The 27,656-nt window shown below is 31.7% G+C and overlaps 1 protein-coding gene and 1 long non-coding RNA gene across 14 annotated transcripts; one reads left to right on the top strand and one right to left on the bottom strand.

Annotated features, from left to right (window-relative positions):
- The first annotated feature begins 146 nt into the window (after window positions 1-146).
- LOC111898852 (uncharacterized) lies at window positions 147-6,634 on the top strand. The gene is made up of 4 exons (XR_002852725.3): window positions 147-399; window positions 658-733; window positions 921-986; window positions 6,199-6,634. It is a non-coding gene; the product is annotated as an uncharacterized LOC111898852 (long non-coding RNA).
- Window positions 2,021-27,656, bottom strand: LOC111898851 (MADS-box transcription factor 23). 13 transcript variants are annotated; one of them, XM_023894737.3, is made up of 11 exons: window positions 27,409-27,656; window positions 26,894-27,091; window positions 11,801-11,876; window positions 9,021-9,099; window positions 8,772-8,854; window positions 3,807-3,868; window positions 3,053-3,152; window positions 2,906-2,947; window positions 2,734-2,817; window positions 2,488-2,648; window positions 2,021-2,388 (listed from the first exon to the last, which is right to left on the bottom strand). In XM_023894737.3, the coding sequence occupies exons 2-11, from the start codon at window positions 27,073-27,075 to the stop codon at window positions 2,382-2,384; spliced, it is 876 nt and encodes a 291-aa protein (XP_023750505.1). In that variant the 5' UTR covers window positions 27,076-27,091; window positions 27,409-27,656; the 3' UTR covers window positions 2,021-2,381. The 13 variants fall into 13 exon arrangements, with proteins under 13 accessions (XP_023750505.1, XP_023750504.1, XP_042751908.1 ...); XM_023894736.3 differs by having other exon boundaries at window positions 26,894-27,077; XM_042895974.2 differs by having other exon boundaries at window positions 9,021-9,093; window positions 26,894-27,077.

Genomic DNA, 27,656 nt, shown 5'->3' with positions numbered 1-27,656 from the left:
TCAAACATATATATGGTGCCTTATGAATACATTATTTTCAAATTATATTTCAAAAAACATAATATACATTAACATAAATAAAAAAATATATATGTCATCATATTTATTCAATAATTTATTATGACTTGCAAAATCTGGTGGGGGAGGGTACCCTATGGACCAACTGTAGCCCTCCACCCAGCCACGCACCAGTCGACACGCCTCCTGTTCTAGATATTTTTCAACCCTCACCGTCACCATATCTCCTTCTCTCTTCATCATCTTTTCTAGCAGCTAAATTATCTGTCTCCTTCCATGAAACATACAGTTTAAATTCGATATCGCCATGTCTATATGGTGTTAGCATGGAATCGATTCGAGTTTCGATGATAACAGTGCACGTGTTTTCTACATGTTCTGGTAAGTGAATCGATCAATTATGAATCGAGAAAAAATCACAAAAATGTGATATTAATCGTGCGTCGATATATATTAATGTGGATAATAGTATGAAAGTGAACAAAGAAAAAAAATGCTTGATTTCTGTTTTCTGAAAACGATTTGTGAACGTAAATTGTACTTTGAATTGATCCAGTTCGCTGTTTCTTGTGTTTCAGCATATTTTTATCATTTTTGAAGATAATTTTATGTTTGTTTGTTTGTAAATTGCTCTCATAGGTCAGTATGTTAAGGAAAATGCTTTGATCGAATCATCGAAGGCAGATCCCTGTTGGCAACTTGGCATGAGTTACAGGTATGGTGAAGCTTTATTTTCTCTTTTTTTTGCAACTTTCAAAGTCTTTAAACCTGACATAATTGTCGAGGACACAACGAATCTTTTGTTTTTTTTGCTTTCGCTCGGTTTTGTGTACGATTAAACGGTTCAGCTTTCTAGGTTTTACTTGGATTACAACTTGATTTCTCTTTAAAATTGTCTGTAGTTGATGCATGTAGACCAAAAAAAGGAGTCAAATGCATGTTGGAAGGTGGATGGCTTGAAATTTCAGGTGCTTTGTATTTTTTCTAATTATGCTTGTTAATTTTCCAAAATAACGAACTTGACAGTTTTATGGACATGAAATTCCTGAACTTAGTTTGGCCTTTGTTTATGAGTATTGAGTAACAATTTTTTAACCTTCTTAATCTACTTTCTAAAAGGTTATTGAGCTGCCTGCTATTTGTATGCATAAGTGCATAACCATCTTTTATTCTAAGAAAAGGTTCTATTAATGCTGATATTAGATAAAGTTTGACTGAATCATTTGTTTTTTTACCAGGATCTGTAATATATCTTTGTTTGCAAATTAACAAAACCATATCATTTATATTCTATATGCTAGTGTATAGCTCTCATAAATTTGGAGTTTTGAAGCAATCTTTAAGTTTAATATATACAACTCTCATCTTTGCTCAGATATAAGTTTATGACACATTCTGGTAGTTTTGTTGCTTGTTTCATGGTTTAACTAAATGTTCACAATTTACAATACACAAAGATGAGTACCAGATTTGGTATGATCGGGAATTAGTATCATTTGAAAAGAAGGTATTTGCAATCTTTTCTGCAATTCGTAGCAAATTATTATCAACTAAGAGATTTTATTGAAGAGAACCAATGTGTAATTTGAATAATTGGAGTGGTCATATCTATCCACTACAAATGGTTTTATATATGAAACTAAAATCTTATACAGTTTCCAACAACATGAATAACTTCTACATGTTCAACTAAATACAAAATGATCTGCTGCAGGTAGACATAATAAGAGTTGTGTACTCCTTTATCCGTATTTTCAAAATATCCCTTACCTTGCCATGTATTATAAGTTTATAACTTTCTTACAAATCAAATGGTGGATATTTATTTTTTGTTTGCATACTAAAATGTTGATGATGTTCGCATCTATTTGTTGCTTTTTTTTTTTTTTGGGGGGGGGGGGGATGATTTATAACAACCCACTTGGTTTTCATGCTGTGTGGTGGATCCTGTCATGTGTTTATATTTCTATGTTCATTTTTTTCTTTTTAGTGGTGTGGGGCATGGTGTTCAAACTTCAAATCTTCATAAATATATATATGTACATTTCTTTCTTAGATTTCAGCAAATCAAGTACAAATCTTACTTACTTTTCATCTAAGTGAAAATATTCATGAAATAAAATATAAAACCCCACTCATGTAGTTCTTTGACCTTCAATTTATTTGCTTCTTTAATCTTTTACAGGCAGCTAGTTTTTTTTTTGGTCCCCTCCATTTTCCAAATTTGATTCCATCATTTCTGAATTGTCTATGATCTGGTAACCACTGACTAACACTATAAAACTTTTAAACTAGACGGGTTTATCTTTGATGAGGAATGAATTAACAGCCTTTGGAGTTCACCCATCTTCTCATTATTGTAGTTATAATCTGCATCATTTTCAGAAAATAATTGTTCATTCTAGCTATATGATTGAAACCTTTGAGATATTAATATAACAAAATGAATAAAAGATTATTAATAATCACCCCAAATTTGTAGAATGGAGTGGTGCTTGATCAGTTGCATCGTGTTGATCTGGCTGAGAAAGCTGGAGATGGATTGGGGGATGTGGATCCTCTCTCATGCTTGAACCATTTGTCAAAAATACATTTCTGTTTGCTGCTTCTCCATCTCTTATTCCATAAATCTAGGAGGTGACAAAATTACTAATTCATTATGTTTCATGATTTTACTGAAATATTTTTCACTGCAGTTGATAAAATATTAAATACCTTGTTGTAGAGTTCGGTATTTTCTTCACGAATTTGGGTTACTTTCTTACAAAGTTCGACATTTTCATGGTGGATGAGATTCCCCTGAATGAGTAAAAAAAGATCAAGTTACTTGAAGATATACTTTCTCTAGAATTGACATTTGAAAATGGTCTTAAGGTTTTGGCTTGACCTTTCGGCTGAGTTCTTCGATTTCCTCAAAAAGAAGTTGGTCCTATAGCAATTCATCAATTGTCATCAAGACAAAGTTTTTTTGGTTACATAAGTAAAGTATATAAGTCACAAGATTAGCATTAGATAAAGGTTAGTAGATTCAAACCTTTTTCATACGGATACCTCTGAGACTCATTTCAAGTTGGCTCTCCATGCCCTGTAGATCTTTCACACTTAAACCAGAAAGCTCTTCACCCATCATTCGCCTATAATTGTTATTGTTAAACTCAATATATCCTTGTATATTTTAATCAATTTCCAGAAGTTTCTTAAGGATACTAGATTGCATTACAAGTATAGGATTACTTGTTGTTAGAGCATCTCCAATGGGAACGGGAGGTTTTTTTTTTTTTTTTTTTTTTTTTTTTTTTTTTTTTTAATAGTTTATTACTATATGAAATAATGTTTAAAGAGGTTATTACATTGGAACACTCGACTTATTTTTATTTTTGTATCAACTACTATTAAATGCTTATATTGTTTTTATGTTTTGTATATTTAACCCCCTTATTCAATATATTTCACTTTACTCCCGTAATTATATTTAAGTATCTAAATCTTTATTATTTTTTCTCTAGTAATTCTGTTTTATTAGATATCCAATAATATTTCATTTTATTTCTCAATATCAAATATTAACTTTATAACTATTATACAATATAGTCTAATTATTAGTTTTTTATTTCCAGGATTATTCACTATTTAGCCCTGTAATAATGTAGTATATGAATGTAACATGTCAAACTATTTGCCCTCTTAGAAATTCATGTAAAAGGTTGTCCTTATGGATTAAGAACATAGTCTGTATCACTAGTTTTCATGCTTTGCACTTACTGAATCTTGTTAGATAGAAATTTTACCTATGATTCTCTTGCAGACTCTGCAGTTGTTGCTTTAACATTGCAGCCTCCCTTTGCCAGAACTGTAAATAATAAATAGAGATTTTTTAGGGTCATCATCATAAACACTTTAAAATGTATGCAACAAAATAACTGTGAATTTGTATGCTAAAATAACTTCAGGTGCGATTTTGTTAAAAAAAATTTAGAACTTCCAGTATTAGGAAGAAGCAATGAAGCATGAGTAACTTTACTTGCAATTCAACTGCCTACATCTATGATAGCTGGTTGGTGATTGCTGACAACTTTCTGATACTTTTTGCTTGTGCTAAATGAATAAGTTATAAGAAATGAGACTAAATGAAGCTCCACCCAAACTGGATAATTACCGTTTAGAGTTTTGATTATTTTAGTTTTTACCACCAATTCGAGATAAAAACTAAGTAATTAAGGAGAATTGTTTCTGAGTTATTCCTCATCATGGTGTGGTCATGTATTAAGACAACAAGGATCACAATAATATAATGATACAACTCCTGAATTAGTTCCACTTGAGGGTAAAGATTGTCTTGGGATATATATGTTATATTCATATGATATGATTGTTGTCTTCCCATAATTTGCAACTAATTAGTAAAAAAATTAAGCAATTAAGATGGCTTTATTAGATGTCACTTGTTATTCTAGAGTCTAGACTATTTTTAATGTTATACCGGTTGTAAGCTTTGCCTTTGCGTATCATATGAGTAGTTCCACAACTTTCTAGGATGCATGTTAAGTATGGAATGCTTATTTTGCTTAAATTCATTTTTTTAGAAACTAGATTAAGATGTTTTAATAACCCACGAGAAAATGGACATACAAATTAGGCAAAAAGACGACGTTGAAGATGTTTGGTGGGAGAAGAATCTGAACATGATCTACTTAATGCCTTCTAATGAAGTTTTTATTGTATTTGATTATTTTATAAGGGAGCAACTTTTGTTTTGAGTTCTACCAAAACTTCTGAGGATTCTAGTCCAAATGTATCTATTTTTCCCTGGATAATTATAGCAAGAAATTGGTGACATTGATTTTGATGCACAAGTTTTCTCAGTTAGTTATGTCCTATGTCCTAGGGGTATTTTTGGTATTTGATTATTAGTCAAAGACTTCTATATATTGAAGTACATGATAAATCAAACATTACATTTTTCTCGAATGGAGGGAGTAATATATTGTTTTAGCTTTGTGGATGATCTTTGTTCTTATAGAAAATGGACACTCTTTTTGTTTTTGTTTCAATGTGTGAATTAGTTATTCTGTCTTTTTTATCCAATTTATCAATTTATGTATATAACTTTATGAGGGAGTCGATGTAGGGTTTCTTTGTTGTTCGATAAAGATTACTTTCCTGTAGTAGTCCCGATACTTAGAAATAGATAAGTCACTGTGCAGCCCTTTTAATTTGTTAGTGTTAGATAAGGGTGAACATGGTTCTGTTTGGTTTTTCACTTGAAACTGGTAATGAACCAAAAATTTCTGATTTTGACTTCGGAGAAACCAACTGTTGGTTTTTCAGATTTTTTTTTTTGTTTTCAAATTGCAGAAAAGCACAACCATTTATCTACCAACACTCAGAGAAACCCTTATATTTTGTTTATATGCAGAAAAACCATTACATTTTCAGTTACATTTCAGATTTACCCAAATATCTGGGTTTTTTCTTTAATTTTAAATTATCGGTTGTTTTATGACAATATATTTATCTTGTTTGTTTTTAAGTTGACATGGAAAAAAAATAAGCAATGTCACTTATATTTGCCTAAGTAAATGATTGTTGAGTAAATGATCTATTTCTCACGTTTTACCATAGATAAGAGGCAACGTCACTTATTTTTGATTCCATGTTAACCTAAAAATGAAAAAGATAAATGTCATGTCACAAAACAATTGGTAATTTCTTTAAAAAACCGGATATTTTGGTTAATGTGAAAGGTAGCAAAAAATATAAGGGTTCTCTGCATATAAACAAAATGCAAGGGTTTTTCTGAATGCTAGTAGATAAATGGTTGTGCTTTTCTGGATTTTTCCCTTTTCATTTATCTTGGTTTTCTTTTTGAGTTTCGTTTTTTTTTTGGACACTAGTGCTAGAAGTATCCATGTTTAGGCTTACTCTTGTTAGAGCAAGGAGTCCCTCCATGCTTGCTAATGAGATGAGAATCCACAAGTGAGGTTGTAGGTTGAAGCCTAGCATCACCTTCCTTGCTTTGTGGACATTGTAGTTTACCTTCCCCATGTTGGTAGCTGTGGGACCGGTTGGTGGGTGGCATTCACCAATTGTTAGAGAAAGGAGTTGTAAATAGATTGTTGTTGAATGTTTAAAAAACTCATTGCATTGACAAACCCTAATTTGTTTCATTGTATCATGCAGTTATATGTGCATGTCTTAAGTATCAAGGGAGCATTATACGTGAAGGGCATGCGGGGACAAGTGATCCTTGAGTGGGCGGATGGATGCACATGAGAATTCAGACTAGTTATCCAACATGGTAAAAATACTTCTTAAGTGATGGATGGATATATATTATTTTGGGTCACATCCGCTTTTAGCTGAATCGATTCTGCATTCAAACCTCAAAAACTTGATGTTATTATGTGGTTTGTTCTTCTAGGGCTTAATTGTTTTAGCAAGGGTCACCCAGGAACATCGGTGGATAAATGGTTCATTTCACAATACATGATATGAATATTATCAGAATACATGTACATGTTAGAATTAAAAGCTAAGTTACTTTTTCAACATGGCTAGTTTCACTGTTCTAGTGATGCCAATTAGCCATTAAGGATTGAGAAGATAACTTCCTGTATGAGAAATAGTCCCCTTATTATTTTTCAAGTTCTTATTTTTGACGATTAGCGGCTAATATAAGTGGTGAGGGATGCTTAAGCTAGGTGGATGATTTAGTGACCCTTTCTAATTAAAACCATAAGGAGAACACCCAATGGATGCTTAAGCGCCCTAAGTAGGATTTTTTGGAACACCAATAATATTATCTATCAGACGTATTCTAATTAAATTTGTATCCTATGATATGATTCATGATAATGATACCCTCTACATGTTTTTGGAACACTGTGGCTCATTCATCCATAAATTCAAATACAAGTGAAACCAATCCCTTAGAAGTCGTTACTCAATGTTCTCTGCATGGATAGAGTCCGTCTTACACATAATCTCATGTTCTTTGTATGTAAAGACTAAAGACATGTCCACTGGTAGAAAGAGATACTTCTCTGAAAGTTGCATAAAGTTTCAGGATGTAAACCAAAGCACAATGTTGATTTCGTATGGGCTTCTTTTAGAGTCGTGTCTATAGTTTTGAGTAGAAAATCATGATCGTAACTTTGGGAATTATCGAAATTTTTGTAATTTTAGCTTATGTATGTCAAAATTGACAATCATATACATTGTTTGGTTGTAATCCCATTGAAGTGAGTGTGTTTCTGAAGTCAAAGCTTCTCCTGGTCTGTAGTTCTAATTAGTCTTGTGATTTAGTATCTATTTCCTTTTTGGCTCCCCAATTCCTTGACTAATCAACTCATGCGTGTGTTTGCATTTAAGGTTTAGGGTTTAGTGAAGTTGTCCTGAGTCTTTCTTCGTACACTGAGTGTTATAGTAAGAGGCTATATTGTTTCAGTAGTTTCGTGAATTTCTGAGTGTTATGTAATCTGCATCAACCAGCACTTCATTTTTTGAGATTGTGTTACTCCAGATTGCTTTTACTCTTTGCACAATAATGTCAACCCCTTTTCGTTTCATCATGTATATGTATTTCTTTTTACCAAGATCTATTTCATCTTAGAAGGAGATTCAATGCGTATGAAAGCTTCATATCACAATGATTTAGTTTGTGAACACAAGAAATTCACTCATTTTCCTGGAGCTCTTGTTGCTTGAGGCATTTCTTGGTGCCGAATCTCATATGGCTTGAAGTATGCTCATGGTTTTACACAATCTAGCTAACAACACCTTGTGGATCTCTCATGTTTTAGTCGTGATACTTTTGTTTTGCATAAAAGAGGATCTGAGCTTTACCTTGAAATGATCATCAGCTTATTTTTCATGGCTACATGCGTTTTCCCTCAGTATTTGGTTCAATTTAAACTTATCTCTTTCTATGTATCTGATAAAAGGTCTTGCCTATTCACACACATTTTTTTAAGATGTTGTTTGATCCTTCCTGACTTAAGAGATGTCAGCCGTGACTTGATTCAAAGAGGATTTCATTTGCTATGTGGTCTATCGAAATTGATTGCTATATGCTCTTGTGTTCCTACATTTTGGTAGAAAACATTATCGAATAGAAATGGTGACTTTCAGGGAAATGCTGGGCGCAGGTTGGGATATGATTTGGGTTTGAACTTTGAAGGTAAGGCATGAATTAGGTTTGGATATTTTAATGATTGGGTTATATAGGAAGCAAGGGGTAGATATATTAATGATTTATCCATCATCAAATAATATCTATTTGAATCCTTGAGGAAAAATTTTAGTGGATTAGCCTCTCTACAATTGTAAAGGGTATATGCCACCCACCCATAATCATCCCCACAGCCAACAAGGCGAAGATAAATCACAATGTTCCTAGACAAAGCAAGGAAGGTGATGCCCATGATTGAACCTAAGACCTCTCTTATGATTTTTCAGTTCTCACATTCTTACTCAATGAAATTGTAAAATAAAAACCTTGTACTAAAGATTGATCTTAGATGAATAAGAAGTCAGGAAGATGTTATTGCAAGGTTGGTAATCTGTAAGAGAGGTTTGAGGTTCAAGCATGGGCATCACCTTCCTTGGCTTGTAATTGTGGGATCAGTCACCCTTTTTTGATCTTTTGAATTAGGGTTATTACTGTGGCTGAGGTCCTTCCTTTGTGAGTGGGAAGGAAACAGATAAGTAATATGATGAAAAAGCTTTAGTGCTTTCTCTAGGATGGATTTTACCTGCGACTGCAGATTTTCCGAATCTGCCCCTTGCCCATGAAGCATGCAGATTCTTGGTCCTTCTGCTTTGGTCTTGGTGGTTCCTGAGATGAAGGAAGCAGTCTGCTTAATAAACTTACAAAAGAATATTGTTTTGTTTGGTACCAGAATCAGATTGCTTCTTTCAATTCAGTAAAGCATCTTGAAGCTGTCAGCAGTGAACATTTCAATCTGTGTTGACTTGAAGAGTGATCTGTTAAGAAAACGAACTATTTTTCAATGGGAAAGTCTCAGAGTCCTTCCGCCTCTTGGATGCTTTTGTTTCTGACTTTTCCTCCTTCATCTGCAGCTGTTGAAGAAGAGCAGTGGGTGATGCATGTCTGCAGAAATCAGTATCATCTTCCTTTCACTTTCCTAATTCCATAACAGTTTTTAAATCACCATTAAAAATAAAATACACAAGATAAAGCTACAGATGGACAGAGATTATAGGGTAGGTAAGGTACTCTTTGTGCATTCTGTATGCCAGAATCAGTCACCCATGTGAGGAGCTGGAGCTGGAGCAACTCAACCTCTCTGCCAACTTGTGCAGAATAGTTGGGTAATATTAGAAGCCTTATAATGCATGCTTATGACTTCATCTGATACTCTCTCAGTAATCAGCATTCAGCAGCCATAAGTCACTCTAATAGTAACCCTATCAGGGGTGATTTAAAGAATAATGGAGTCCTGTATTTCTTGTGAGTATGGATTATGGAATGGAAGAATACTGATGAAACCTAAAATTCTACAATCATATTTCCTATTCTTTAACTTAATTTTCATAGTGAGTATATCATAATCTTACTTAGAGTTAGAGGGGTTGGTATGATTTCTTAGCAAGGCTCCAGACATGGCATGTTGCTTGAGAAGCTTATATATGATGTATGCAACTACTACCCTACCCTTGCAGAAAGGTTAAAGGTATTTCACTAGTAATCCAAACTAGAGGGGTGCATCATGCATGTGCATTCCACCATATATACTGTGACTGTGATAGTATATTAATACAAGCTTAATACACAAAGAAAAGAAACGTGTAGTGTAGTGTAAACCAAATTTGCTACCATTATCTGATCTATTAATAGAATGTAGTAATCTTTGGTTCTTTAACATTCACACTGCTTCTTTTATATGCTGTGCTGTTCATCATTTCAATGCAGGCTTTCACAAGATCTAAAAAGTGTTATATAGCCTTTATCCTCCCTTTGCTGTCTTGTTTGAGAGAAAGCATGTTCAGGCTTTGGGTTCAGGGAGGAGGTTGTATATTTACTTATTTAGCCTTGGTGATAGATTGGTCGATCTGATTTCATGTTTATAGTTTGGTGTAAGGATGTTTTTTTTTTCATCAATTCCTGGAGTACTTAGCAGAAGCTTTTATAAACTCTCTCATCTGTGGCTTCTATCCATCCATTCTTGTATGTCTCCTCATTGAACATTGATGTGGAATTGGAACAATTAAAATCACAAAAAATCAATGAAGTCACAGAATTCTGGGAAGAAGAAGAAGATGTAGAATGAAATGATGTAATGATGAACAATAACTAATTCTAGGGAATCTCCCTCTCTGACTAGTACAGACTAAGAGCCAATTACAACCCAAAGAAAAGTAATGGAACATGAGATCTTCCTCCCCTTTTATTCTTCTCTCTCATCTGGCCAACTTCTAGCCACTTTCTTTAATTCCCTTTTTTACCCTCCTGGAGTAAACCTGCAAAACTCTTGGCTTACCCACATTTGGGGCTAATATTTCTGGATTCGTATCAAACATCAATCAGTACAGGTACCTATTTCTTTCTTCTTCACTCCTGTCTTGCTTGTCAACTTCCCAACACTTGATGGTTAGGTTTCCTGATATTTAGATTTCCCTATCCCAAGTTGTTTGTTTGTTTTTTTTTTTTTTTTTTTTTTTTTTTTTTTTTTTTTTTTTTGCTTTTGTTTCTCTAGTATTCAAAATTTCTATGAGTTTCTCTCCGTCCTTATTTTGAAGCTACATAGATAGTATTTGAACACAAGAATGCAACTGCTGGTGTTGCATTTGTAGCATACTTAATAATTTTTAATAAAAGTAGTAAAATATGAATGGGATTTAAGTTTTGTTGTTAAATATCTTTGATAAAAGTATTAAAATATGATTTGGATTTTGGTTGTTTAACAAAATTATTTACATATGATTATGATATGACATGTCTACGAAACTCAAGGGCAATGTGGTAATTTTGACATCTTGTTCTGTCTTACCGGATGCATAAAGCTAGCTTGTTCTGTTTTGTCCTAATCTTACTTACCAAAACCAAACACTACACAGAAACTCATTGCAGTCCCATCCAATCTTGTCCTGTGTCCCAAACACTACCTTAGATTGAAAATCATATGTTTGGAATATTATGTGTAGTCAAATTACAGTTTAGTTTTTATATGAAGACTACTTAAATAAAATACTCCCATTCTGTTTTCTCTGCCTCATGGTTCCCATTGCTTTTAAGTTAGTTGACTATTTGTACCAGTACCACTTCTCCTTTCTTTTTGTGTCTTAATTATCTTTTGGTCTTCCCTTATAACAAGAAAATTTCACATAATCTAAATTCTTCTTCTTTAGCTGAAGAAATTTAAATTAATAGATACTTATGATTGAGTACTATATAATATACATATGAGGGAGGATATATCTTTACACTTGCTACAAGTACATAATTTGGGAATTGAACCTTACACTTTGATACGCTCTCTAACCAAAACAAGATTCTGATTCATGATACAAATCAGAATCTTTGCTACAGAATACAGTAAATGAAGGATCAGGAAGCATGGTGAGAGGTCTAATGTAAAAGGAGCATCTATCTCAATATATTTTTAAAGTTTTTTTTTTTTTTTTTTTTTTTTTTTGGAAACTAGTTACAAGTAGGAAAGAAGGGAGCGCTACTTCATTTGTTTCATAGGGTGTATTAACCATATATAGTAGTAGTAAAAGTTAGGAAGGATAGGATGAAAGAGGGTAGTTGTGAGCTTACCCTGACCTCTGAAATTGGAGTTGTCATTTGTTGTTCGTCTTTGGCTTTGTGGTATCGATCAATCACCGACTTCATGCTGGTAAGAGTATAGCACAAATATTCTTTAGTTTCTAATCCTATATAAGCTTTCTACTTTGAAAAATCTATCAAGTTATAGCAAATACAAAGCATTTTTCACTAGATTTATCAAAGAAGTGAAAGTAGAATGCAGCTGTAATAGAAAGGATACATTAAATAAATAAACAAATGGAAGTTTATTGCTCATTCTTGCATTTAGCCCATAAAAATATACACTATTGCTGCTATCAGTTTACCAGGCAAATCAGATTGCAAAGAATATGGAAAGTTTGAACAAGTTTTTAGATTATGCCCTCTTGTATAAAGTTCATTTGATTTGATTGGTATTATGCTACCTGTGTTGTGTTGACTTCACCCATATGACCAATTTTTTCTACCTACTTGTCTATGGTGCTGTTTTAAGACAGTCCACATAAAAACTTGTTTCATATAGATGCCAGATATATAACGCATATGTAATTATGTATTGTACTTCTAAAATTTACCCTCTTGGAATTGAGAATGAGACCATAAAAAAACTAAAAACAAGAATCGGTTACAAAGACAAATACAGCGACTTAATTTCACTACAAAATAAAATAGGAGATTGGTTGAACCAACAATTAATTCTTGTTGATTGGGTCGCAATAATGTACTTACCTCTCGTTGTCTATAATCATAAACAGGGTTTACAATTATTTCCAACATAGCAATAACCCTAAGGAATTCAAAATTACAGGACTACAGTTTTTTAATCTAATTATGATTTAATTGGAATAAATTAAATCCGAGGAATTGAAAGAAAAGTCCGTATATAGAGAAGACTAAAAGCAACATTTGATGGAAATTCAAGTCCCAAGGTGTAAAACGGTTTGGAGTTTATAAGAATAAGACCTTGCTATAATATTACAACTAAAATTACATATAGTTTAATAAGCCCCTCCAAGATATCTATCAAATCTCAATTAAGGTTAAGTCTTCTACTCAACTGAAAACATAACCATGTGCATTATGACTTCCAAACTATTAAGACCTTTGCTAAAATTAAATATAGTTTGATTGCAAGACAAGGGTGGGGAACAACCTGAAGCTCGAACCTAAGAAACATAAACCGTTGTGTTGACAACAAGCTTGGTGTAGACACTTATATGTAAATAAATTGTAACTCAAAGTTTTTGACATTAGAGGTCTTTTCCCCCATGAAATGAAATCAGTTTCAACATTTTTTGCGTGATTGCGAAACACTATACTTAGACTATATAGACTCGTTTGATCTCACTTATAATATGATAAGTTTCTGCTCCCATTCGATAGATGAGCTAGAGACAATTTGTTGCTTCTTAGAAGCCCAAAACCCAAAGATAAAGAATATGTTTTTGTTGTAGACATAAACACTCAATGGACAAGAGATAGTAACTTATTGTAACACATCTACAGTTGTCAATCTTTCCCCAGGCCATCAAATAAAGTACGCAAATCATGATCAATGATATAGGAAAAGAGTTGGTTTAATAAACATATCACATGCAAACATAAACCGTTTAAATATATGAGTTTGCGGGTTAATGAGTCGATTTCGGGTAGTCGACGAGTCATTTTTAGGTAACTTTTCATATGTTAAATTTATACGAATCATATACGTTTCTAAATTAATTAATAATAATTTTACATTAACTAAAATGAAATGAACAACCAAATACAAATCTACAACACATTTGAAAAAGAGGTTTCTAACGCCTTATATGGACTATATTCTATTAATTCATATATATATATTTTTTAAAAATATAAGATAAAATCTGTTTTCGTATTTCCGCAAAGTGTGTGTGTATATATATATATATATATATATATATATATATATATATATATATATATATATATATATATATATATATATATACACACACACACATACATACACATACACACTCACATGCAAACACAAAAGTTGAATAGAGAATCAAAAGGAATAAGGAATCAATAAACCAATCTCATCTATACATTCATACTATTTATGATGGGCGTGCATGCATGTGTGCATATATAAATATACAAATAAATATTCGATATGGATGGTGCAAATAGACATTGATATGTCAAACAATTACATGTTTATAAAGCAAGTTGATGTTTATGATTTAAGGAATTGATCAAGTTAATGTAGTAAGTATGCAAGTATATTATATGTACATGTATACTTTACCCATATGTGAACAATGATTTGATCATATTTATGTAATTACCAAGATATGTTATATTTTGAGTTTTACGCATATGTAAACAACGATCTGATCATATTTATGTAAGACCAAGATATGTTATATTTTGAGTAAGGATACAAGTGTGATAACATGTTAATTTATTATTTTGTCACTGAAATAATTGAAAGGGTTGTGTTTCAAAATTTTTTTTTTGGTAGAAGTGCTTATAACTTATGTAGTAACAAAACAAAATTTTTGAAAATGTGTTTTGATTAGTTTATGTGATGCGAAAAAACTATAAGTTTTTTTTGTTTGAGAAAACTACTTACCGTTGTAAAATGACCAAAAACAGGAAGATAGAGAAAAATAAAGGAAAAGAGAGTTTGAGGTTCATTAAAGGTACTGTGGTCTTTTTATCTTAAAATTTCATAGAGTTTCAGGTCTTTTTATCTTAAAAATTCATAGACTTTCAGGAAGTTAGCAGGGAGTGTGTAACACCCTTAATTTGGGCATGGAGTTTTAACTCATTTTTTTAATAAAAATATATTTTTTTGGAAAAATAAAATAAAATGATTAGATGAATTAAAAAAATTAACTAAATAATACAAATTTAACCTTACGTTAGCTTGATTTATCCTTGTGGGCTTAAATGTTATAAAATTGACGAGAAGGACTAAGTTAAATAAAGTGTTAGTTATTTGTTATTTTTTGGCCAATGTTTAAAATAAGAATCTTGAGGGTTTGTAGTGCAATATGTATTAAGTATGAAAACTAGTGATCTTCCTTCATTTTTCTTATTTGATTCAAACGACATGTAGAGAGGAAGACACACTTTGAAAATGGTGATCCCAAGCTCTCATGGTGGAATTGAAAGTCCTTTGGTATCAAATTATATATTCAACCATTTCCTCTTCATCTCTAAGTGATTAGGGCTATAATTTCTCTTTTAACTTCTTCATTTCATTATCTAGGGTTTTGAGTGATAAAGTTGAATTTGATTTTTATCTTTTATCAAGTGATTCAATGAAGTTTTAGTTTTTATCTCATCTCTAGAACATCATATTATCATCAATTTCCTCCATAGTTGATTGTATGATGCTTTGATAGAGATTTTTGTGTGTTTTCAACCCACGATTTTTTAATCTTGAATTTGATGATTGATTTGTGATTGGAATGAGTTTTAATGCTTGTACCATGCTCTAATCACTAATAAATCATTTGAATGGTTGATTCCATCTTCTATGGTGGAATGTGAGGGGTTGCAACCTCAACTTAATGTTGGAGTTGTACTCTAGATTATGCCTGAAGTTTTGAATTCAAACCTAGGTTCTAGTTATATTTATGAAGTTAATTGTTAATTTGTGATGATCCTCATGATGATTCCAAAGTTCTATAGCTCCTATGTTAATGGAATTGATGATTCCAGTGATTGCATACCATTGGAATCGTTTGGACTTGTTTTTAATCAATGGTAACCTCAAAATCATTTTGTAAAATTTGGAAAAGAAGTAACAATTTTAACACTACATGTATTTGAAGGTTTTTAAAGGTGTTTTAAAATCCATTTGAATTCACAAATGTTTTATTAGAAAAGAGTCTCATAACTTCACACCTAGACTTGGAATCATGTATGAAGGATGGAACCATAAACTGAATGGGCGGATTAGAAGTAATATAATGTTTTGAACTTTTCAACATAATTTAATTGATGCTTTTAAGGTTATTCAAATCAATCTAGTTGAGTCAATGCAGTGAAAATGCCAATTTTGAGACTATCTTAATTGTTGCTTCTTTTGAGTTTTATTGAATTCCTAGTCATCTAATCTATAATTTATGGAAATGAATCATCATTTTTATAATTTATTGAGTTGTTTTAGAAGTTTCCTAATAATTATTAAGTGTTTAAGAGTCCATTGGAACCATTCTTGATAAATCAAGACCCCAAGCAAAATAAATATATTTGGCAATGTCCTACATTTAAACCTTGGGCCAAACATGCCAAAATCCCTTTTCAATCAACTTGGGTATGCCTAGTTGATTTTGGTACTTGTTGGTGAAACCGACGCGAACCCACATCCAAGCTAAGCCCAGGTGGGCTTAGTATTCAACCATTTCTTGTTTAGACCATAACTCTCTCACCTAAATATCTAAATTAGTCCCTGTTTCTTTTCCTGTGTTCGTGTTTTAACATAAGGAAGACTTCGAGACAATGAAATTTCATCTTCCAAATTAAGATCTTAATATGTGACTTAATGGGTCACTTAATAGGATTTCAACAACCAATTCCCTATAGCTACTTTGATTTTTTTTTTCTTTCTTGTTTTCATTTTATATATGATTTTTTGGTTTGTCTATCATATAATATGATATTACTTGCTATATGTGTATCAATGGTTACTTGTATTCATGAAACTTATTTATGGTTTTGATGAAAATATATGCATAGTTTTGAAATGGTTTTAGAGCATCCTTTTGTGTGCATTCATATTAGGATTGGGTTGAATTGAGTGGCCACAAGACTTTGTGATCCCATATTTGTTTGTTTGTTATGGTGAGCAGAATTTTAAAAAGCCCTCGCAGGTACAAGTGTGGCTTGATACCTCATATTTCCAAGTCTGTTTGGCATTGTGTGATGGCCCATATTTCCTAGTTATTTTAGGACACAAGCCGAGGGTTTGGGCTATGTGATTGAATCAGGTTGGGATAGATGCATATAACATTATTATTATTATGTTTATTTATATAATTACCCCATTTTAACCTATCGAGTCTTTTGTTATGTTTTTAGACAAAAGTTGAAGGTGATGTATTATGCATACTTTTCATGACTCCATAGATTCTTTTGTTTGGCTATTTGTTGTCAATCCTTATATTTAGTTTTTTAAAAGGTTAAACCATTTATTTAAGTTTATGAGTTATTCTTCCTTATGCTTTGGTTTATTGAAAGACTTACCTTTAATTTGAGATTATGGATTATTAAACCCTTTCTTGGATTAAGCATTATGAACCCTTTTACTTGAAATGATGGGTATCTAAGCACTTTGCTTTGCATTATGAAATACTAATTCCTTTATTATATATTATGGGTTATTAAGCCCTTGAGATTGGATGTGATTAATACATCTTTGGTTTTGGGATAAGAGTTAGTAAACTCTTGACTTTGGTTTATGAATTTCATATCCATATATTTGAATTTAGGTATATATACCAATTGCGTTTGGTTATTTTACTCTTCGTATTCTACACTTTAGTTATTGATACTTATGGTATTTGTTGGTTTTAAATTTATTTTGGAGGTTTGATACAAGTGTAATGATTGCTATCATTATTTGCTCAAAATGAATCAATCTTGAGTATTTTCACTAGGTAGTTCTATTGCCTATAATTATTTTGACTTATGCGTGCTCAGATTGAAGACTTTAGGGGCGAGACTAGTAGTAGTATGGATTTTGAGAGGGCCACGTCATGTGTGGTATATTAAACTATGTTATGATATTAATTGTTAACTTCCTCCCTCTTTTGTACTTAAACAAAAATGTTTTAAACATTAGGACCATTTACTACACTAAAACCTTTTGAGATATTTGTAACATCCCGGTGTTAAGGTGTTTTCAATTTTGACCTTATGTATGAATAAACATTGCTTTTAGCCCTCGAGTTTAAGAAAAAGTGCAACATGGCCCATAGTGGCATTTTGGTAATTTCGACAAATGATTAGTATGCTGAGCGTACGTTGTGTATGCTAGGCGTACTAGGGCGGACCCTAGTACGTTGGGCATACACTACATAACCAGAGCGTACGTGGTTAGCCTTCAAACCCTAATTTTTAGGGTTTTACCTATATATAAGCATCATCGGCAAAAGATTAGTACACTGAGCGTACGTTGTGTATGCTAGGCGTATTAGGGCGGACCCTAGTTCGTTGGGCGTACGTGGTTAATCTTCAAACCCTAATTTTTAGGGTTTTGCCCATATATAAGCATCATTATCTCTCATTTCTCATTCCCTCACCAGCCTTCATCTGAGAAAAACGACCTCTAGCAAACCCTAAGTAAGAAGAGTTCATTTTGAGCCCATTTGTATGCTTTGGTGGTGTTCTTGAAGAAGAAGAAGTTGGTATAAAGACTTGGAGCTTGAGAAGAAGCTTGGATCTAGGAGTCTTCACTTGTTAGCTACCTCCAAAAAGGTAAAAAGCTCCTCGCATGATCTTCCTATCTTGTAGATCTAGCCATTTCTTCGTTTAGGGCATTTCTTGAGCATGACATGCTCTTAACCAAATAAGTCGTCCTTTCAGACCTTATGAGGGGTCTTGAGTCATAAAAATGTGGTCTTGATGCTTAGTTTTGCTCCATGCATGTTATAGATGGTCTTAAGGCATTAAGATGTTGAGATTTTGTGTATTAAGCACTTAATGGACATGCAAAGTTATAAAGTTGGAAACTTTACGACTCTTAGTGGTATTTTGGCCTTGGATCTGAAAGTTGGACGTGAGAGCTTAATGCATTAAGCTCTTATTGGGGAAATGGAGTTCTGAGCGTACGCCGCGCGTACATGGTCATTTCCCTGACTCCGGTCAAGGCTCGAGTGCGCCCAACGTAGGAGCTGAGTACGCCCCGCATACTCGGTTGAGTGGACCAAGTTGGCTCCTTGACTCGTTGACTTTGACTTTGACTTGGGTTGACCAAGTTTGACTTAAGGGTATTTTGGGTATTTTAAGCTATAGTTGAGCCTTGATCTCTATCTGTTGAATAGGTGACCTGTAGAGCTGGTATTTGGAGCAGTGTTTTGTTCAATTATTCGTCAGACCGTGATGTGAGTTTTCCTCACTGTACTTATGGGTCGAAGGCACCAAGGCCGACCCATTGGATTAGATATCCTGATTTGTTGTATGATGTTATGCGGAGTTATGTGGTACTGGTTATGTGATTAGACTGGTAGATCTGTAGAACTTCCAGTGTTATCTGTTATTGATTGATAATGTTACACATTGATATGTTATGGTTTGTTGGGTTGAGGCGGACCAATGGATAGACTAAAGGCCAAGATACCCAGGACGGTCTGGAGAGACTGAAGGCCTGCGAGGCTGACTGGTCAGGCCGAATGCCTAGAGATAGGTCTAGATAGACTATAGGCCCGATGAGACGGTCTAGTCATGCTGAAGGCTCTTTATGCATGTTGTTGTTTATTATGTTTATGTGATGGTACTTTGGGGGAACTCACTAAGCGTTGACTTACAATTTTAGTTTTGTTTCAGGTATTTCTGAGGACCGTGACAAGGTGAAGATGTGAACGTACACACCTTGGTTTTATGTTGTTGATCTTGGGAGACTCTGATTTTGAATAATATTTTGGAAACAATAGTTATGTAAACACTTATTTTTAATTGATCTTTTTCATTCCACAATTGAACTTAATTCAATGGTATTTTATTAAAACAAAACTAAGAGAAAATGAATTTGAATTTGTTTTGTTTAAAACTACGTCGTGTAAAAGGTTCTATACCTAAGCTTAGGTACATAACAGCCACATATTCATTTTTCCATATATATATATATATATATATATATATATATATATATATATATATATATATATATATATATATATATATATATATATTTGTTGATTATTTTGATTTTCTTATAATGTTTAATTAAAGCATAAAATTCACAGGTGATGTTGAGGTTATTTTACTAGATTTGTGAGATTTTGCTTGGATTTATATACTTCACGTTAGTTTAGTTATTGATTTCATTATAAGGAATTTGAAAAGGAATGTAGCTCTTGTTATTTATCTTTGAGTTGAACAATACACTTGATTTTGTTATGATTTGGATAGGATATGTTTTACACTGTGATTTAGTTATAATGTTCAATGTTGCATAATTTACATGTAGACATTATCATTGTTGCGATGCACAAATTTACGCATAAAGGAATCCAGTGATTTGAATATAAATACAATTATGATTAAAGATTGATGTGTAGCTTTTACATGCTAGTTCATCAAGGCTAATGCATATGTTGCTTGAAACATTATAGTTGTTATTGAGATAATGATGCACATATTATTATTATTATTATTATTATTATTATTATTAGTTGATATATATATATATATATATATATATATATATATATATATATATATATATATATATGTTCAATATACTTGAGTTATTAATCTTCATTATTGATTATTTACATGTGTTCAATTATATATTTGATTATAAAGTTGATGTAGTAAGTTGTATGCATGATGGTTTACCCTATATAATATTGAAAATTGGCTAATTTATGAAATTTGTCCCGTTAATTTCATGATTACGAAAGTACAAAAGATTGTTTCAAGATCGAGGTTTTGGCAATGTATTGGCAAGTTACTTCTTTATATCGAAGAGTGCTAACTTCAGAGATATTAATTTAAAAGCTTAATATTATTTAAAATCTATGCTATTTAGATGAGGTTATGATAGTCTTTTAGACTTGCATTAATAACATGTATGATTTAATGATTTAGCTTTCACATATTTTAATAATTATTCATGTATTTATGTAATTTTAAACATATATCTATGGAATTTTTAAAGATGTTATCCCAATTCCCTTCTAGTGTAATTCAGAATTTGTTTATTCTGGAATTGTAATTTAAAAAGATAGGTAAATTGGAATTAAAGATATGTTTAAGGCTTAATGAATAGTTCTTGGCATGAAAAATGGAGGAGACATAGACGACATTAATTATTTTTATTTTTTTATGAAGTTGGCTAAAAAGACATTTAATTTTTTCATATAGACATCCTATTTAATGGTTAAGATATTTTTATTGGTTGAATTTATATTGTTTTTCGAAAAAATAAGTTATAAATAATTTATTTTAGATTGACTTTTAATAAAAATGTTTATAAGGTGTCCAAGATGTATAAAATTATATTCATGAATATGTTTTTAATAAAATTTTATTTCAAAATATGTCCCTTTAAAAATAGTTTTCCTTATAAATAATCATCTTTCTATTTCTCATGTTAGAAAAAATAATAATAAAGTGTTTTCAGGTGGTTAATAATTAATATATAAACTTAAGCACATTAATATAATATAATTAGTAGCTCTATTGAATTTTTATTTTGATATTTCAATTCTTTATATTCCACTTAAAAGTTAGTTAACATTAAAGCACTACAACTCATTTTTTTTTTACTTATGATATTTAATTGATAATTATGATACTTAATTATTTAATATCAAACCACTACAAATTGTGATACTTAATTGATATTTACTATACTCATGTAAAAAACCTACAAACCCACTGTTAAAATTTATTGACGAATGTTTAATATTTTGTTTGCATTGTTTATATAAAATGAATTCTATATGACTATGATTTATTATATAAACTCAGATTATTTAAATTGTATTGGTAATGGTATTTTATGACTTTCTAATTTTTCTTATCTTTTTTCCTTATCAACACAATATATAAATTTTTTACTTTCCTAGTAGTTTAATGCTACAAAGAAAGGAATTAGTGTAACCTAACTTTATACTTACCTAACATTATGGTCTTCTTCTTTTTTTGGTTTTTGGTTGAAGTGTAATCATAATCCTAACCTTCGTAGTTGAAAGACCTTGATACAACATTTATTCCTCCCTGATATATTTCAAAATCAAACATGAAAATAATATTTCTATATAGGAAAAACATTTCAATTAATCAAACAATTAAATAGAATAAGTTGAAAAGTTTTTATGAGTTTCAAATGAGTATAACAATTAACTAAGAAATTAAATATGATAATTTGAAAGGTTATTGGAGTTTCAAATAAATATCGTTTAAGTATTATGGCCTCTATTAGATACTAGGCGCGCGCGTTGCGCGAAATAAAATTATATAGTTAACCTTTTAGTAATCATATATCATTGACAATATTTTTGTCATTCATATTAACTAATTTGAACAATAAATAATATAATACTTACTAAAATCCAATCATGTAATGGTATCTATTCACGTTTTACGTGTGTATAAAATTAATTATATTTCTTATCTATTTTAATTAACTAATGTAATGATTTATTAATATAAAGAAAAATTGAACACATTTTAATTTTGTCATGATTATTTAAATTATCAATCATTGTTTGTGATGTAATATATTTTAATCTATAACTTTATTTTATTTTAACTATTATTATTATAAATTAATTTTAAAAAAACTTAACAAAATTTCAGTTATTATAAAAAATAGTTTTTGGAGATCTTTTAGTTAATTTTACTTTTAGATTTATGTTCTTTTACGTATATTATATTTAATATTTTTCTTTTAATTCTTGTAAAAAATATACATTGAGTTTTTTTAAAACTTTATTTGATATTTTACTTTAGGTTTTAAATTTTACAATATATTTTAAAGTTTGTTTGATATATACATTTAACACTATAATGAAGTTATTGATAGTTCAAGAAGTCTTCTATTTATGATAATATTTATAATTAATAACATATTTAAGTTAGTAAGTATATTATAGGGAAATATGAAAAGTTGGGAGTTTCAAATTGATGTGGTGAAAGGAAAAATGCTTCTTTTATAAGTATAGTATGATACGATATGATAATATGATATATAGATATAGATTCTCAAATAATCTCCTTGTTGAAAAATTAGGTGCAATGATAATATTGCTTTATAGAGTGATCATTGATCCAATGCCTCTCCCCTATCTAGCAACTTTCCTTGTCGGACTGCTTTAGAATTCATCAAATTGTTATGAACTCTTTAATAAATTTCATGTCCCTAACAACCATATTAAGTGGAAAAGAAACTAGAGAAGAACCATGAAGCTTGACAAAGAATCAATTGAGTTTGATGTGCAATAGTGCTTAAGAAAATAAGGCTCGCCTACACATATTCACTTTGTAAGTTTGGAGTTGGATTTTTAAATCATACACTTCTTCTGAGGATGATTGTTAGAGGTATTGTTACTAAATCCAAAAGGAGTAGACGCATCAAAATTCCTAGCGGCAGTATAGTGTTGGGGTGCAAACCTAATTCCATATTAGTAAAAAGAGAAACCAGATGCTAGCATATAAGCCAATGTGCAATCCTTTCTATCGCCAATTAGTTTTAGAAAATGAAATTTTGTTGTTCTTCTATGTTAATCATGGTTTGGCTAGTAGTGATCATGACATACAAATTATGTTCTGACTTATATGGAAGGTGTGAAAGTGGTTTATATTTTGGAATCATACGTACGCTAGGGCCGACTCTATGTGTATATGAACAAAGTTAGGGCTTAGGGCCCCCACTTCTAGAGGGGCCCATTTAACCCAAATACCCAATACAATCTAATGTCCAATACAGTGCATATTAGCTGAATTGTTGACTTGCTGTGCACACGCCTCAAAATTTTGATTCATCAATTCTTCTTCTACAAGTAATGATCACACTTCTCTTCTTCTTCTTCTTCTTAGGGGCGGCTTAAAAATCGAATTCTGATCCGCTGAAATACACACATCACCTTTTGTTCTTCTCCATTCTCGGACTCTCAACTCTTATTAACTGATAACTCCACTCCATTGTTCAAAAATTTCTGATGAATAACGATTCAAGGCTGTCACTGAAAACGATATGTGCAATTTTTTCACTTTTCACTTTTATTTTTCCATTACCTGTCATCTGAATCTTGGAATCTGATTATCTAATTAGGGTTTGTCACTGTTACACTGTGTCGTTAAAATTGTTTCTGGAATCGGACATACTTGTAATCTGAGATATCAAAACTGATTATCTAATTAGGGTTAATAGTTAAAGTTGATTAGGGTTAATGTTGTTTAGTTTTTAATTTTCCAGTTATCTGATTTTTTGTTCTATTCTTCATTGATTACAACAGATTACAGGAGGTTTGAATGAATTTCAGAATTTGAGTTATTAGACTTCAGTTTTCCAAATTTGAGCTTTCCGTTATCTTCTAAAGTTCTATTCTCAAAACTCAAGGCAGCAGGTATAATCCTAAATTCCTAATTGGCTAATCTATATCTTCTATACTTATAGTAGTTGTCTTGGTAATTGTTCATTGTTATTATTAATCAAATAATTAATAATCATGTCAAAGGGCCCCAACTTTTTGGTTCGCTTAGAGCCCCCAAACTGGTTGAGCCAGCCCTGACGTATGCTCTCAACCCCTATAAGTTGATGGATGAAATCTAATTGCATGTGTTTATTTAGTTTAAACATAAATCAAATATGTATGGTCTGAGTTGGACCGTTTGGTGTTGTAATCCCTTACTTGTATGCTCAATTTTGTTGTAGCCATTTTGGCTCTTTTTTTTTTCATCTAACGTCTTGCTAGGAGTTTTCCTTTTCACCATTAGAATTTATGTTGTTCTAAAAAAATAATAGGAGATTATTAGGCCATGAGCTATGGAGACATGCCATGCATTGTGGTTTTTCTCCACCTCACCACCATCTCCTTTCAGAGAGAGAGAGAGAGAGAGAGAGAGAGAGAGAGAGAGAGAGAGAGAGAGAGAGAGAGAGAGAGAGAGAGAGAGAGAGAGAGAGAGAGAGAGAAGAAGAAGAAGAAGAAGAAAATGATTGGCACGAGACACCACCATCGTGACACCGGGGATGGTGTGCAAAGGTGGCAACGAACCATGTTTGTGGCAAGTATACCCTTCGGCTTTAACTGCACAACCTTTATAGCGTGGTCTCACACCTTGAAGGGTGTCCTATGGCGGAGAAAAAGGTATATGTCTTGAAGAAATAAACTCCTGCACACATTATTCAAGGATAGCTTGTGGTATTTAGTTTTAGTGTTTGAAATTATTTGGTCCATGAGATCAAGTTAATTTATGAATATTTTATTGTAGAATATTTCGTAATTATGTGCAGTGGGATATAGAAATATAGACTGAAACTATTTTGAAGATATGGAACACGTGATTTATCTAGAAGGAATCAACTACACGTGTATAGTGGTTGGGACTGAGAATATCAAGTTAAAATTACTATGAAATGGACAACGATGATTGTGTATATAAGTCTGTTGGAGCTGGATATCATCAAAAGAATGTTAGAAAAATATGATAAGAGTCAAACACAAGTGACATTTTGTTATAGAAGAAAGTTGTAATAGTTCACAAATATAGTTATCCTAGTCTACTTTGTGGGACGTGGTAATTCATTGTTTAAGAAGGAAACCATCAACTATTTATTGTAACTCATCTGACTGAAGCTCTTCAATCAGAAGATCGATTTTTTGGTGGAATAGATTAATTTGTTAATATGTTTAAAGCCCCTATATAGATAGATATCTAGCATATCGAGGCTTTCTTTTTATATTGTGTAACATATTCACGTTGTACATTGCAAGACCTTTAAAAGGACCTGCAAGTGTTGATTTTCTTCAATTAATTACATGTTATGGATTTATTAATTTACATGCAAAGTTGAAACTAATTAACTAATTAGGCCCCCTACCATGCAACTTGATAAAACCAATTTAATTATAGATTGTATGTCATAACATAAAAAGCTAATTAACAAGATAGCCCAGCTGTAAACTTTAATTAGAGATTTATATACCAACCTAATGATCGATCATTATCCATATTTGTGTATCTATGATGATATATTTGACGAAAGTTGCTGATCTAGAGTGTCAAATTAATGGAATCAAATATTATTCTACCTAGGACCAACAAAAATATTGGAGGCATCAAAAGCGCAGGCTTTCAAGTATATAGGGGGAAAGGTCCCAAACTCCCAATCTACAGGTTTATTATGGTCAGCCAACTAAACTATCAACTCGGTAAGGCTAGACATACATATACATACATGCATATATATATATATATATATATATATATATATATATATATATATATATATATATATATATATATATATATATGTGTGTGTGTGTACTACTAATAGATATATATAAAAGCATTATATATATATATATATATATATATATATATATATATATATATGTGTGTGTGTGTGTGTGTACTACTAATAGATATATATAAAAGCATTATACCACATTACAGAAATGTGTTACTCTCTTTGTATCATAATTAAATATCGCAACACTTTTTATTAATGATCAATTGATCATGTAACATTTTTATTTTTAGTAAGAAAGTTGTAGTAAACTTAATTACTTATTAATTACATCGATCGATTAATAGTCCTCTAATTTAAAAGTGATCGTGATTCATTTAAGTTTAAGAAAGATTACTTTAACATGAATGGTACATAAGTGTAACAATTTAAGTAATGAACTTTTATTGACATCTGTGAGGATCAAAGTTTCATTATCATTAGAAATTAAGACACTCTACAGTTAAGCAAATGAAGCATACATGATATACATATATGTATGTAGCCAGTTGTTCACTCACACTCTCAGCTTATCATATAATTTTATTTTTCTCTAATTAGACACTTGAAGTAATTGTGATTCATTTGGTTCACAGAATTTGTTTGACTTAAATAACAAACAATGTTTCAGATAATGTAGTACTTCCATAAACATGCATGTGTGAGGATCAAGTAATTGTTTCGCTTCTTGAATTAGATATATGCCCAACGTTCAGAAGCAAAAAGATATTAACCAAATGCAACTCTAGCAAGATCACGCACACTGATGATCGTGGTTATTAATTAGCTAGGTCGCTAATTTTTACACAGAAAGAAGTGAATAAATATATTATGACGTAATAAAAAAAATTAAAAACAAAGATGACGAGATATATAAGAGTAATACTATTAATAGATCTAGCTGTATATATAGTGAAAGTGCTGATTAGATAAACTAAACTGACCTAGTGTTGGAGAATTCATGAAGTTTGCCTGTGCTAGAGAAGATCATAACACCGACTTCAGCATCACACAAGATCGCAAGTTCTTTCGCCTTCTTTAGCAATCCGCTCCTCCTTTTCGAGAACGTCACTTGTCTGCTCGTCGAATTGTCAATCCTCCTAATCACGATCTTACCCCTCCCCATACCTACCAATCGATCCCTAATCAATCAATCTCATGCTTCATCATTCAATTCTACTGAAACAACTCACAGAAATGAATCAATCTACAATCAATTCGACAATTCGTGCTTTTGTATACAGCTAAATGTATATACCACAAATTGATATATATGCGGATATATGCAGTGACTCCGTATGAGAGAGAGAGAGAGAGAGAGAAGTTCATCATATATGGTCGACAGTGCTTCAAGAATTCTTGGATTCAAAAACGAATCGCAGAACTGAGAGAGAATTGTGAATAATCTAGAGATCGAGTGTGTGGGTTGTGATAATCGAAGTTGAAATCATTTGCTTACTTTGAGGGTGAATTTCTGATGCAGACAAAAGGACGCTTGACCAAAGCAATCAACCAGTCGTCGTCTTCCTTTGATCTCTCTCTACTTTATGTGTCACTCTTTCTCTCTCTATATATCTATATGTGTATGTATCTCTGGTTTCCCGATTGAGATAACAGTCGTCTTCTACATAAGGAAAGTTGCCTCTCTTCTCTCTCTATATATGGTAGGTACTATGAAACCTTTTCTCTACAAAACCGCTTTTCATT

The sequence above is a fragment of the Lactuca sativa genome, chromosome 6, assembly GCF_002870075.4.
Source record: "Lactuca sativa cultivar Salinas chromosome 6, Lsat_Salinas_v11, whole genome shotgun sequence".
NCBI lineage: Eukaryota > Viridiplantae > Streptophyta > Magnoliopsida > Asterales > Asteraceae > Lactuca > Lactuca sativa.
This window is presented reverse-complemented; position numbering and strand designations above follow the sequence as displayed.